The sequence below is a fragment of the Xenopus laevis genome, chromosome 5L (assembly GCF_017654675.1).
Source record: "Xenopus laevis strain J_2021 chromosome 5L, Xenopus_laevis_v10.1, whole genome shotgun sequence".
NCBI classification, from domain to species: Eukaryota; Metazoa; Chordata; class Amphibia; order Anura; family Pipidae; genus Xenopus; species Xenopus laevis.
In genome coordinates, this window is record NC_054379.1 from 22,940,574 (window position 1) to 22,956,022 (window position 15,449).

Below are 15,449 nucleotides of genomic sequence, written 5' to 3' on the forward strand. Positions count from 1 at the left end.
ATTGCTGCTTGAAAAAACTCACTCAGGTTGGTGTTTGGCTGGAGACGTATTATTATGAATTTAGACAGAATGTGAAAAAGCTCTCAACAGCTAAGTGCAGTTGTTTGAAGAACACAACTGGGCAAAACAAATTGCCTGCAAGGTCAACGTATTACACTACAGCACGTGGATACGGAAGATATTATTGCGCTTGAAAAACGATCACTCAGGTGGTGTTCTGGAGACGGTATTATTTTATGATATTTAGACAGAAATGTTGAAAAAAGCGTCACACAGCTAGGTGGCAGTTGTTTGAAGAACACACTGGGGCAAACAATGCCTGCAAGTGCACTACTATTGGTGCACCTACTATGAAGAACAGCAAACAGCACTGGACACCTTAAAGAACAGTAAGATAAGTAAAATAAAAAAAATATATATATATATTTAAAAAAAAAAAAATTACTCTGGTTGGTGCTGAACTACTAGGAGCAGCACACCAGTCCCACTCCCCCAACACAGCTAGACTAATAGCACTGGGCTCTTACAGTAGCAAAGTAAAAAAACAAAAAAGAAAATAAAAGCAGTCCTTACAAGGACTATTGGGTTACAGGCAGCAGTCAGCAGATGAGAGATCAGCAGGCAGGACAGCTGCCCACAGCAGCTACATACAGAGCACTGCAGTAGAAGGTAGATTACTAGCCAGCAAAGCTACCTAACCTAAAATGTCCTCAAATCCCTGCAGAGTTCTGTCCCTACAATACAGAGCAGTATCAAGTAGATTTACTAGCCAGCAAAGATACTATCAAACTGTCCCTCAAATCACTAAACAGCTCTCTCCCTACACTAGCTCTTCCAAGCACACACAGGCAGAATGAAAAAAACGCTGCAGGGCTTCAGTTATATATGGAAGGGGAGTGGTCCAGGGGGTGTGGGGGTGGTCCAGGGAGGGAGAGCTTCCTGATTGGCTGCCATGTATCTGCTGGTCTGGGGTGAGAGGTCAAAAAATAAGCGGCAGCTAAGGCGAACCCAAATTGGCGAACGTCGCGCGACGTTCGCGAACATTCGGCGGACGCGAACAGCCGATGTTCGCGCGAATTAGTTTCGCGGGGCGAACAGTCCGCGACATCCTACTGTGTGCACAGGAAACTATTGTATCTCCTGCGAATCCCCATCGCTTCCTAACCAATGCGAGTGTGGCTGGCATGCCGCCCCCTAAAATTCTGCCACCCTAGGCCCGGGCCTTTGTGGCCCTTTCCACAAATCCGGCCTGTGCTTAGTTCTCCTTTAAGCAGCACAGACCAGTAGTAGTTTTCTTTCTTCCCAAACTGTCTTACGGCAGTAATCAAAACAAGCCAATCAGATGATTCCTTTCCTTGGCCTGTCCTTCAGACCCTTCCTCCAATTCCTTTCATCAGTGTCTTCCCAACAGTTCATTGCTGCACTATGGCACTAAATAGGAGATTTGGCCACCAGACACACCTCCCAATCACAATCAATATTACTCAGCTGAGCTCTATTCAGCTGAAGCCACATGACACATAGAGAATAAATAAATTGGAATTTAGGCACAGCTCCAACTGGATGGATTCTGGTAATATTTCTATAACAGCTATACATCAAGGATTGGTGAGACCTAACTGTTTTGGCCAAGGAACATTGGTGAGACCTTCCTCTTTTGGAATGTCTTCTCCAGATTCCTAGGAACGTTTGGCCAGCGCAAGGACCGAATTTATCTTTCTTGCCCCCAGGCCCAGCTGCTGTCCATCCCCCCATTGTTGCACTTTATTAAATTGCATTAAATAATCTCCTTATCTGTGATCCGACATAGGTAGCAACATTTGTGTGGACGTCCAGTGTGCATCAGTATTTATAAAGTTGTATATAATATATATATATATATATCTGTACACACATATGCTGGGGATAAATTGGAGGGGTTGAAATTGACAGACTTTTGTCCTTTTGGAATTTAAAGTAATATATGTAACTATGTCCAACCCAAAACCTGTTATTAATTATTATTAACAGGCTATAAGTAAAACTAAGGTTGAGTCAATTTAAGATTAGCTGTTGAATGTAATCTAAATAAATCGTGATTTTCAATAAAACAATATGAATTTATGAAGTAGAATTTATGTATAAAGTTTTATTACTGTAAGGTGCTCTTATATTGTCTCCTTAACAGTCATTCTATATTTGCCCTAACAGAAAGCTGACTTGGCCTGTAGCAGTTGATGTCACATGATTGTTAGTGGCGACATCACAATGGTCGCCATGATTGTTAGTGATGACCTCATAATGGTGCCCCTGACACAAGCTGGTATAAGGACTGTTTACAGTTGGGATTGTCAGATTAGTGAACTGAATGCCACCATGAGGTCACTAATCATCACCCTGTTCATTTTCACTGGATTTTTACGAGTAAGTTCTGTTCATATTAATGGGAATTGTATCTGAGCCATTATGGGTTCCTGTTATTAGCGTTATCTGTTAATGTACCAGTGACTTTTGGGTTTGCTGAGAGGTTTCTATACAATGTACAGCACCATGTCCCAAACATCTGATCCATGTACTTTTCTCTTACAGGAAAGAGATATCAAAGAACATATTGAGACATCGGATTATGTGACTAAAGGATTCAACTACATCAAGCTCAGTTTGCCAGTTTGCCCAGTGTCTGTTGAAAAGGCCGGTTATGTAGAGGATGTAGAGTGCGGCAATACCCTGTTTGTACAGGAAGAGATCAGACCAGTCCCTCTGCTGATTCCTACAGACATAAGATGTGATGTAAGTCAGTATTGATTTATGTGTTACCAATGCTCTATACAGGGAGTAGGAAGGGAACATGTTATTATGGGATGTACTGATATTGTATCTATTGTTCCGCTGTGTGACTAACTGATCCTCTCCTATTGCAGGGCTTGCGTTGTCCAATTCCTCCTATAGAGGGTCAGCTCACTAACCGAGAGCCAGAGCTGAGTAGCGCCATCATTCAGGTAAGATGAGAATATTATATACATACTAGGGATGCACCGAATCCAGGATTTGGTTTGGGATTCGGCCAGGATTTGTCCTTTTTCAGCAGGATTTGGATTTGCCCAAATTCCCAGCCAAACTGAATCTGAATTTGCATATGCAAATTAGGGGGTGGGGAGGGAAATCGTGTGACTTTTTGGCACATAACAAGGAAGTAAAAAAAGTTTTCCCCTTCCCATATATGCAAATTAGGATTCGGATTCGATTCGGTATTCAGCCCAATCTTTCGCGAAGGATTCGGAGGTTCGGCCGAATCCAAAATAGTGGATTCGGTGCATCCCTAATACATAGTGGATCTGACATAAAATGATTGGAATGGCTTTAATTGTCTGACCAATCCCTAATGTACTGATATGTCAGAGATTGAGGGGTCCAACTGTCTGACTAACTGATGTTCTTCTGTTGTAGGAGTTCCAACTAATTGTGCCTTATATTGAGACCCTCATCAGCGATACTGAGAATGGCACTAGTGTGAAAGGAATCATTTTGGTAAGTCATTAGAATAATGAGCTCATTATCTAAATCAGACTGGGAATCAGTGAGTTACTCTGGAATCAGACTTTCCTACTCTATCCCATCAACTGCTAATGATTTGTTCTCTTAATATAATATATGAATATTATAAAGGGAATAAAGTTCGATTCCATAGGAAGCCTATGTGGAAAATAAAGGAAATATTCCCATTACGTTAAAGAATGTTCTCTGTACTGAGACTTTTTTCCCCTTTTATGTAGGGCTTCTTGTTACCAGAAATCTTTGCCTTTCTACTGGAATTCTGTTATGGACACTGGTCCAGCAGAAAGAAGGCAGAAAAAGAAAAAGATGAGGCCCCTTCTGAGAGAGAGAAGGAAGGGCCACAACGTCCTGCTCTAACCCATGATAACATGGAGGAAGAATTTGGAGGCACAAAGAAAAAGAAAAAACAGCGCCACTCTGAGACTCATGATCACCAAGGCTCAGAGAAACCAAAGAGCAGTGAAAGAATAACGGCAGAAGAGGAGACGGAATTAAAGCAGCTTTTGCAACAGTTCATCTGCCAATGCTTGGAAGGAGATTTCTAAAACTGTCTTGGATCTGATAAAGATATTAAAGTGTATTTTTAAAATAAAACTTTACTAAAATGTAATCTTTTTCTTTGTCTTTCTTTCTGTAAAATGGTTTATGTAAGAGAAGCACCGGGAGGGAACAGATACAGGGTTAAAGGGTAACTCAGTGAGGGTCACTCTATATCTAATCAAGGGAACAATCACACAGGTAGTGTCAGGGCCTAACAAACCTTTCTACAGTGGAATAGAAATGACAGTTACACTTGTGTGGTGTTTATACAAAGGGCCTGTAGGTGTCACTGTGTTTAAGACTTATACTGTGCATACTTTCTATACAGCTTGTGGTGTTAAGAGTTGCTTACTGCTGTGTAATGAATGCATGAACCTGCTAATAAAGCACTGTTATATTCTACTCATCCTCAGGTACATAACGACTTGCCTGGACTGTATGTTGCCATTCAGTGTTGCACGCAGCTCGACATATTAACCCCTATTATACCACCCAATACACTGACTCAACAGGAGACGTGACTACTGAGCAATACAAACTGCCACTGCAGAGATTTTATGGTACAACAAGGGTAAATACATTTAAAGGGAAAGTAAACTCAGAACAGGTGGAGGATGACAGGATTTCTACTGTAAAATGCCACCGGCTAGGCTGGTAAAATACTGGCCTGGTAGCAACCCTACCCTCAGGCAGCTCCACTTCCATTCCTTTGTAAACTTGCGATAATTTTCAGCATCGGGTTCAGAGTACTAAGGACTGGTGCACAGGAAATTATTGTATCTCCTGCGAATCCCCATCGCTTCCTAACCAATGCGAGTGTGGCTGGGCATGCCGCCCCCCTAAAATTCTGCCGCCCTAGGCCCGGGCCTTTGTGGCCTTTCCACCAATCCGGGCCTTGGCTAAGTTCTCCTTTAAGCAGCACAGACCAGTAGTAGTTGCTTTCAGCATTCTAACTGTCTTACGCCAGAAATCAAAACAAGCCAATCAGATGATTCCTTTCCTTGGCCTGTCTCTCTTTTAGACCCTTTCATCCAAATTCCTACCATCAGTGTCCCTTCCCAACAGTTGTGTTGCTACACTCACATGGCACTAAATAGGAGATTTAAGGTTGAAGTTCACCTCCCAATCACAATCAATAACCCTACTCAGCTGAGCTCTATTCAGAAAAAAGCTAAGGCCACCATGACACATAGAGAGAAAGCAAAATATGCAGAAGAGAGAAGAAGATTGTAATAAAACGTACTTGCCCTGATGGTCTAGTGGGGGGCGACAGGGACACCTGCCGTCCCCTCGGCGGGGACGACAGCCACGAGCTCCCTCCTCTGCCACGTCCTCTTCCACACTGTCTGCCTAGGGCGCGCGCGGTGCGCCTCTGTGTAATTTACAGGCACATTCACGCTGGTGTCATTACGTCAGCGTGCATTGGCGCGAAATTCAAATGTATTTAAAGCCACAGTACACTACCCACATTGCCCGTTACAGGAGTTTGTTCCTAGTGCTATCTGAGCTTTTGCTATTATGTTTTGAACCTGTTTGATTCCTGTTGTGACCCCCTGCCTGGCTTTTCACTATTGTGACCTCTGGATCCTGACCCCTGCTTGAATACCTACTACCCCTTCTGCTTAACCCTTCTGATTGAATTCCTGGTTTGACCCTTGCCTGCCTGACTACGTTTACTATTTGCCTGCCCCGACCCGGCCTGATCTGACTACTCTATTGCCTAACATTTTGTACCGCGACCTTGGACCTAAAGACTCTCGCTAAACAGTCATGCCCCTCTGTTTATCCAGAACTTTTAGCCTTGCACCTCTTGCTTAAGTTCTGGTGGCATCCAAGTAGCTGAGGGCTCCTCCTGAGGCCAAAGGTGGTCACACTACCGGTGAAGCACGAGCAGAGACCAGGGTGCTTGGCATTTGTTCTGGTGTTGGATGCCGACCGTGACAAAGATAAGTAGGAACAAGGAGCAGAAAAAGAGGTGAAGGGGGGTCATAAGGGACAGAGAAATGTGAGGAAAAATGGGGGGTGATTGGGGAAGGGGAAAAATTAATAGAAGCAAAGTCCAGAAAAAAAACAAACTAAATAAGAAAAGAAGGCATAAGAATAAATAAAATTTGGAATTTAGGCATCTTCAGCCTCCAACTGAGGTGGATTCTGGTAATTATAGTTCTATAACAGCTGGAGGGCCACAGCTGAAACATTTTAACTGTTCTATTTATCAAGACACATTGGTGAGACCTTCCTCTTTTGGCCAAGGTCTTCTCCACGATTCCTAGAGAACCTTCTGGCCAGTGCAAGGACCGAATTTATCTTTCTTGCCCCCCAGGCCCAGCTGCTGTCCCTCCCCCCATCTGTTGCACTTTATTAAATTGCATTAAATAATCTCCTTATCTGTGATCCGACATAGGTAGCAACATTTCTGTGGACATCCAGTGTGCATCAGTATTTATAAAGTTGTATATATATATATATATATATATATGTACACACAGGGCCGGGCCAAGGCAGTTTGGCACCCTAGACAAGGCTTCAATTAGCGCTACCTCCCATCCTGTATTCCCATTTCCCACCTTACCATTACAGTGTTTTTTAATAAACAACCTTACAACACATTAATGAAACTTTTAATTTATATAAATATTGCCCCAAATCTGTACCTGTGCCAGCCATATATATTGCCCCCAAATCTGTACTCAGAAGAATAAAGCAAACAATTCAAAAACATTAAAAAAAAGAAAAATGTAGGCCAATTGAACAGTTGCTTAGAATTAGCCATTCTGTAACATATTAAAAGTTAACTTAATGCTGAAGCACTATTTTAAGTATAGACTGTTCTTCAGTTTTTCAACTATAGTTTTTTAAATATTTTTTTAAATATTTTCATCAACTTTACAACTTGTAGAATAAATTGCTGTTTATTGTTGGTCACAAACCGCAGCAATCAAAATCTATTTGTTTCTAAAGCAACAGTTTTACTGTTCTTGTTATTTCTTTATTATTCATCTTTCTATTCAGGCTTATTCTATTTATCCATCCGTCTGTCCTTTGCCTGGTTGCTAGCCAGTCAATAATATCTTTATTCTGCCTGTTCTAAATTGATTAAAGCAAACAACTGCTGAATGGCTACTATAGGTTAAACCCGTTTAAAAAATCAGGTACACAAAAGTGATCCAATAATATAGAAGTGATGCATAACGATTAAAGGGGTTGTTCACTTTTAAATTAACTTTTGTTATGCTGTAGAGAGTGATATTCTGAGACAATTTTCAACCAGTTTTAATCGTTTTTTACTTGTGGTTTTTGAGTCATTTAGCTTTTTAGTCAACAGCTCTCCAGTTTACAATTTCAGCAATCTGGTTGCTAAGGTCCAAATTACCCTAGCAACCATGCATTGATTTAAATAAGAGACTGGAATATGAATAGGAGAGGCCTGAAAAGAAAGGGGAGTAATAAAAAGCAATAGCAATAATAAATGTGTAGCCTTACAGAGCATTTGTTGTTAGATGGGGTCATTTACCCCATTTGAAAACTGGAAAGAGTCAGAAGGAGAAGGCAAATAATTAAAAACTGGGAACCTTTAGCATCAGTGTTTGAAGGAGCAGAAATTGCCACTGACAGACATCGAGCAGGTCTTGCCTTTGCAATTTGGCTCACACTCTTTTGCATGTTTAAAGTAAATTTAAACCCAAAAATACAGGTTTTCCTAAAGAGAGAATATGTAATTATATGCATGGGTCAGATATACATCCATTTGTTTTAAAGTTTTCTGTAAATATCATTTAAGCCGAAAATGCTACATCGGTGTTTCTGACTATTGTACCAATTTAGCAGAAGCTAAAGCATTAGGCAAAATGTTATTTTTTGGGAGCAGGAGCCCTTTAAAGCAAAAGGTGAATATATATTCTCTGGGAAGCTAAGGATAGGGCGGGGGTCACGCTTTGCAGTGGTCACAAGCTCTTCTTACCTTTGGCAAGCAAGTTGTAACCAAAAAAGCAGGTGCTCTCTATTCAACTGAAAGTGTGTTTTATTCAACATGTGACATGACTTTACTCATTCTCAGCCTCCAACTGCAGTCTGCACAAAATCATCTGCTATCCTGCTCCGTGGCTCCAGCACAGGCTGCCAATATGCAACATTTTCCTGTCTCACGCCCACATGGCAATGCTTGGAGGTGATTGGTGGACAGCGCCAGGGAACGATTTTCTAAACACCTATTGGACAAAGGGAGGTGCTAACTGTTTTAAAGCCAAGGCATTAGAAGCATTGGAAGGCACCAAGTCAGCTCCAGGCATTTACCAGGCTAAAACAAAGCCCAGAGGGGGTTGGGGCATGCGAATTCTATAAATTATGATGTGTTTTAATAAAGGGCAACAAGCCAAGTGAACTAAAAAGTAAGTGAAGTGCGCCACCCCAGTAACTACGCCCTAGGCAGTTTCCTACCCTGCCTACCCCTTGGCCCGGCCCTGTGTACACACATATGCTCGGGATAAATTGGAGGGGTTGAACTTGACAGACTTTTGTCCTTTTGGAATTTAAAGTAATATATGTAACTATGTCCAACCCAAAACCTGTTATTAATTATTATTAACAGGCTATAAGTAAAACTAAGGTTGAGTCAATTTAAGATTAGCTGTTGAATGTAATCTAAATAAATCGTGATTTTCAATAAAACAATATGAATTTATGAAGTAGAATTTATGTATAAAGTTTTATTACTGTAAGGTGCTCTTATATTGTCTCCTTAACAGTCATTCTATATTTGCCCTAACAGAAAGCTGACTTGGCCTGTAGCAGTTGATGTCACATGATTGTTAGTGGCGACATCACAATGGTCGCCATGATTGTTAGTGATGACCTCATAATGGTGCCCCTGACACAAGCTGGTATAAGGGCTGTTTACAGTTGGGATTGTCAGATTAGTGACTGAATGCCACCATGAGGTCACTAATCATCACCCTGTTCATTTTCACTGGATTTTTACGAGTAAGTTCTGTTCATATTAATGGGAATTGTATCTGAGCCATTATGGGTTCCTGTTATTAGCGTTATCTGTTAATGTACCAGTGTCCATGTCCCAAACATCTGATCCATGTACTTTTCTATTACAGGAAAGAGATATCAAAGAACATATTGAGACATTGAATTATGTGACTGAAGGATTCAACTACATCAAGCTCAGTTTGCCAGTTTGCCCAGTGTCTGTTGAAAAGGCCGGTTATGTAGAGGATGTAGAGTGCGGCAATACCCTGTTTGTACAGGAAGAGATCAGACCAGTCCCTCTGCTGATTCCTACAGACATAAGATGTGATGTAAGTCAGTATTGATTTATGTGTTACCAATGCTCTATACAGGGAGTAGGAAGGGAACATGTTATTATGGGATGTACTGATATTGTATCTATTGTTCAGCTGTGTGACTAACTGATCCTCTCCTATTGCAGGGCTTGCGTTGTCCAATTCCACCTATAGAGGGTCAGCTCACTAACCGAGAGCCAGAGCTGAGTAGCGCCATCATTCAGGTAAGATGAGAATATTATATACATACTAGGGATGCACCGAATCCAGGATTTGGTTTGGGATTCGGCCAGGATTTGGCCTTTTTCAGCAGGATTTGGATTTGCCCAAATTCTTCTGCCCAGCCAAACTGAATCTGAATTTGCATATGCAAATTAGGGGGTGGGGAGGGAAATCGTGTGACTTTTTGGCACATAACAAGGAAGTAAAAAAAGTTTTCCCCTTCCCATATATGCAAATTAGGATTCGGATTCGATTCGGTATTCAGCCCAATCTTTCGCGAAGGATTCGGAGGTTCGGCCGAATCCAAAATAGTGGATTCGGTGCATCCCTAATACATAGTGGATCTGACATAAAATGATTGGAATGGCTTTAATTGTCTGACCAATCCCTAATGTACTGATATGTCAGAGATTGAGGGTCCAACTGTCTGACTAACTGATGTTCTTCTGTTGTAGGAGTTCCAACTAATTGTGCCTTATATTGAGACCCTCATCAGCGATACTGAGAATGGCACTAGTGTGAAAGGAATCATTTTGGTAAGTCATTAGAATAATGAGCTCATTATCTAAATCAGACTGGGAATCAGTGAGTTACTCTGGAATCAGACTTTCCTACTCTATCCCATCAACTGCTAATGATTTATTCTCTTAATATAATGTATGAATATTATAAAGGGAATAAAGTTCGATTCCATAGGAAGCCTATGTGGAAAATAAAGGAAATATTCCCATTACGTTAAAGAATGTTCTCTGTACTGAGACTTTTTTCTCCTTTTATGTAGGGCTTCTTGTTACCAGAAATCTTTGCCTTTCTACTGGAATTCTGTTATGGACACTGGTCCAGCAGAAAGAAGGCAGAAAAAGAAAAAGATGAGGCCCCTTCTGAGAGAGAGAAGGAAGGGCCACAACGTCCTGCTCTAACCCATGATAACATGGAGGAAGAATTTGGAGGCACTAAGAAAAAGAAAAAACAGCGCCACTCTGAGACTCATGATCACCAAGGCTCAGAGAAACCAAAGAGCAGTGAAAGAATAACGGCAGAAGAGGAGACGGAATTAAAGCAGCTTTTGCAACAGTTCATCTGCCAATGCTTGGAAGGAGATTTCTAAAACTGTCTTGGATCTGATAAAGATATTAAAGTGTATTTTTAAAATAAAACTTTACTAAAATGTAATCTTTTTCTTTGTCTTTCTTTCTGTAAAATGGTTTATGTAAGAGAAGCACCGGGAGGGAACAGATACAGGGTTAAAGGGTAACTCAGTGAGGGTGACTCTATATCTAATCAAGGGAACAATCACACAGGTAGTGTCAGGGCCTAACAAACCTTTCTACAGTGGAATAGAAATGACAGTTACACTTGTGTGGTGTTTATACAAAGGGCCTGTAGGTGTCACTGTGTTTAAGACTTATACTGTGCATACTTTCTATACAGCTTGTGGTGTTAAGAGTTGCTTACTGCTGTGTAATGGCTGCATGAGCCTGCTAATAAAGCACTGTTATATTCTACTCATCCTCAGGTACATAACGACTTGCCTGGACTGTATGTTGCCATTCAGTGTTGCACGCAGCTCGACATATTAACCCCTATTATACCACCCAATACACTGACTCAACAGGAGACTTGACTACTGAGCAATACAAACTGCCACTGCAGAGATTTTATGGTACAACAAGGGTAAATACATTTAAAGGGAAAGTAAACTCAGAACAGGTGGAGGATGACAGGATTTCTACTGTAAAATGCCACCGGCTAAGCCGGTAAAATACTGGCCTGGTAGCAACCCTACCCTCAGGCAGCTCCACTTCCATTCATTTGTAAACTTGCGATAATTTTCAGCATCGGGTTCAGAGTACTAAGGACTGGTGCACAGGAAATTATTGTATCTCCTGCGAATCCCCATTGCTTCCTAACCAATGCGAGTGTGGCTGGGCATGCCGCCCCCCTAAAATTCTGCCGCCCTAGGCCCGGGCCTTTGTGGCCTTTCCACCAATCCGGGCCTTGGCTAAGTTCTCCTTTAAGCAGCACAGACCAGTAGTAGTTGCTTTCAGCATTCTAACTGTCTTACGCCAGAAATCAAAACAAGCCAATCAGATGATTCCTTTCCTTGGCCTGTCTCTCTTTTAGACCCTTTCATCCAAATTCCTACCATCAGTGTCCCTTCCCAACAGTTGAGTTGCTGCACTCACATGGCACTAAATAGGAGATTTAAGGTTGAAGTTCACCTCCCAATCACAATCAATAACCCTACTCAGCTGAGCTCTATTCAGAAAAAAACTGAAGCCACCATGACACATAGAGAGAAAGCAAAATATGCAGAAGAGAGAAGAAGATTGTAATAAAACGTACTTGCCCTGATGGTCTAGTGGGGGGCGACAGGGACGCCTGCCGTCCCCTCGGCGGGGACGACAGCCACGAGCTCCCTCCTCTGCCACGTCCTCTTCCACACTGTCTGCCTAGGGCGCGCGCGGTGCGCCTCTGTGTAATTTACAGGCACATTCACGCTGGTGTCATTACGTCAGCGTGCATTGGCGCGAAATTCAAATGTATTTAAAGCCACAGTACACTACCCACATTGCCCATTATAGGAGTTTGTTCCTAGTGCTATCTGAGCTTTTGCTATTATGTTTTGAACCTGTTTGATTCCTGTTGTGACCCCATGCCTGGCTTTTCACTATTGTGACCTCTGGATCCTGACCCCTGCTTGAATACCGACTACCCCTTCTGCTTAACCCTTCTGATTGAATTCCTGGTTTGACCCTTGCCTGCCTGACTACGTTTATTATTTGCCTGCCCCGACCCGGCCTGATCTGACTACTCTATTGCCTAACGTTTTGTACCGCGACCTTGGACCTAAAGACTCTCGCTAAACAGTCATGCCCCTCTGTTTATCCAGAACTTCTAGCCTTGCACCTCTTGCTTAAGTTCTGGTGGCATCCAAGTAGCTGAGGGCTCCTCCTGAGGCCAAAGGTGGTCACACTACCGGTGAAGCACGAGCAGAGACCAGGGTGCTTGGCATTCGTTCTGGTGTTGGGTGCCGACCGTGACAAAGATGAGTAGGAACAAGGAGCAGAAAAAGAGGTGAAGGGGGGTCATAAGGGACTGAGAAATGTGAGGAAAAATGGGGGGTGATTGGGGAAGGGGAAAAATTAATAGAAGCAAAGTCCAGAAAAAAAACTGAAACTAAATAAGAAAAGAAGGCATAAGAATAAATAAAATTTGGAATTTAGGCATCTTCAGCCTCCAACTGAGGTGGATTCTGGTAATTATAGTTCTATAACAGCTGGAGGGCCACAGCTGAAACATTTTAACTGTTCTATTTATCAAGACACATTGGTGAGACCTTCCTCTTTTGGCCAAGGTCTTCTCCACGATTCCTAGAGAACGTTCTGGCCAGCGCAAGGACCGAATTTATCTTTCTTGCCCCCCAGGCCCAGCTGCTGTCCCTCCCTCCATCTGTTGCACTTTATTAAATTGCATTAAATAATCTCCTTATCTGTGATCCGACATAGGTAGCAACATTTCTGTGGACATCCAGTGTGCATCAGTATTTATAAAGTTGTATATATATATATATATATCTGTACACACAGGGCCGGGCCAAGGCAGTTTGGCACCCTAGACAAGGCTTCAATTAGCGCTACCCCCCATCCTGTATTCCCATTTCCCACCTTACCATTACAGTTTTTTTAATAAACAACCTTACAACACATTAATGAAACTTTTAATTTATATAAATATTGCCCCAAATCTGTACCTGTGCCAGCCATAAATATTGCCCCCAAATCTGTACTCAGAAGAAAAAAGCAAACAATTCAAAAACATTAAAAAAAAAGAAAAATGTAGGCCAATTGAACAGTTGCTTAGAATTAGCCATTCTGTAACATATGAAAAGTTAACTTAATGCTGAAGCACTCCTTTAAGTATAGACTGTTCTTCAGTTTTTCAACTATAGTTTTTTAAATATTTTTTTAAATATTTTCATCAACTTTACAACTTGCAGAATAAATTGCTGTTTTTTGTTGGTCACAAACCGCAGCAATCAAAATCTATTCGTTTCTAAAGCAACAGTTTTACTGTTCTTGTTATTTCTTTATTATTCATCTTTCTATTCAGGCTTATTCTATTTATCCATCCGTTTGTCCTTTGCCTGGTTGCTAGCCAGTCAATAATATCTTTATTCTGCCTGTTCTAAATTGATTAAAGCAAATAACTGCTGAATGGCTACTATGGGTTAAACCCGTTTAAAAAATGAGGTACACAAAAGTGATCCAATAATATAGAAGTGATGCATAACGATTAAAGGGGTTGTTCACTTTTAAATTAACTTTTGTTATGCTGTAGAGAGTGATATTCTGAGACAATTTTCAACCAGTTTTAATCGTTTATTACTTGTGGTTTTTGTCATTTAGCTTTTTAGTCAACAGCTCTCCAGTTTACAATTTCAGCAATCTGGTTGCTACGGTCCAAATTACCCTAGCAACCATGCATTGATTTAAATAAGAGACTGGAATATGAATAGGAGAGGCCTGAAAAGAAAGAGGAGTAATAAAAAGCAATAGCAATAATAAATGTGTAGCCTTACAGAGCATTTGTTAGATGGGGTCATTTACCCCATTTGAAAACTGGAAAGAGTCAGAAGGAGAAAGCAAATAATTAAAAACTGGGAACCTTTAGCATCAGTGTTTGAAGGAGCAGAAATTGCCACTGCCAGACATCGAGCAGGTCTTGCCTTTGCAATTTGGCTCACACTCTTTTGCATGTTTAAAGTAAATGTACACCCAAAAATACAGGTTTTCCTAAAGAGAGAATATGTAATTATATGCATGGGTCAGATATACATCCAGTTGTTTTAAAGTTTTCTGTAAATATCATTTAAGCCGAAAATGCTACATCGGTGTTTCTGACTATTGTACCAATTTAGCAGAAGCTAAAGCATTAGGCAAAATGTTATTTTTTGGGAGCAGGAGCCCTTTAAAGCAAAAGGTGAATATATATTCTCTGGGAAGCTAAGGATAGGGCGGGGGTCACGCTTTGCAGTGGTCACAAGCTCTTCTTACCTTTGGCAAGCAAGTTGTAACCAAAAAAGCAGGTGCTCTCTATTCAACTGAAAGTGTGTTTTATTCAACATGTGACATGACTTTACTCATTCTCAGCCTCCAACTGCAGTCTGCACAAAATCATCTGCTATCCTGCTCCGTGGCTCCAGCACAGGCTGCCAATATGCAACATTTTCCTGTCTCACGCCCACATGGCAATGCTTGGAGGTGATTGGTGGACAGCGCCAGGGAACGATTTTCTAAACACCTATTGGACAAAGGGAGGTGCTAACTGTTTTAAAGCCAAGGCATTAGAAGCATTGGAAGGCACCAAGTCAGCTCCAGGCATTTACCAGGCTAAAACAAAGCCCAGAGGGGGTTGGGGCATGCGAATTCTATAAATTATGATGTGTTTTAATAAAGGGCAACAAGCCAAGTGAACTAAAAAGTAAGTGAAGTGCGCCACCCCAGTAACTACGCCCTAGGCAGTTTCCTACCCTGCCTACCCCTTGGCCCGGCCCTGTGTACACACATATGCTCGGGATAAATTGGAGGGGTTGAACTTGACAGACTTTTGTCCTTTTGGAATTTAAAGTAATATATGTAACTATGTCCAACCCAAAACCTGTTATTAATTATTATTAACAGGCTATAAGTAAAACTAAGGTTGAGTCAATTTAAGATTAGCTGTTGAATGTAATCTAAATAAATCGTGATTTTCAATAAAACAATATGAATTTATGAAGTAGAATTTATGTATAAAGTTTTATTACTGTAAGGTGCTCTTATATTGTCTCCTTAACAGTCATTCTATATTTGCCCTAAC

General features: G+C 41.3%; 1 protein-coding gene across 1 annotated transcript in view; it reads left to right on the forward strand.

The window, feature by feature from the left end:
• Positions 1 to 4,184, forward strand: part of LOC108716100 — a 9,282-nt gene extending 5,098 nt beyond the window's left edge. Inside the window, exons 2-5 of the mRNA XM_041562350.1 lie at positions 2,629 to 2,769; positions 2,901 to 2,978; positions 3,427 to 3,507; positions 3,753 to 4,184. Of these exons, the coding sequence (XP_041418284.1) occupies positions 2,629 to 2,769; positions 2,901 to 2,978; positions 3,427 to 3,507; positions 3,753 to 4,079 (627 nt within the window). The 3' untranslated portion in view covers positions 4,080 to 4,184. The remainder of the gene's footprint in view (positions 1 to 2,628; positions 2,770 to 2,900; positions 2,979 to 3,426; positions 3,508 to 3,752) is intronic.
• The last annotated feature ends 11,265 nt before the right edge of the window (positions 4,185 to 15,449 follow it).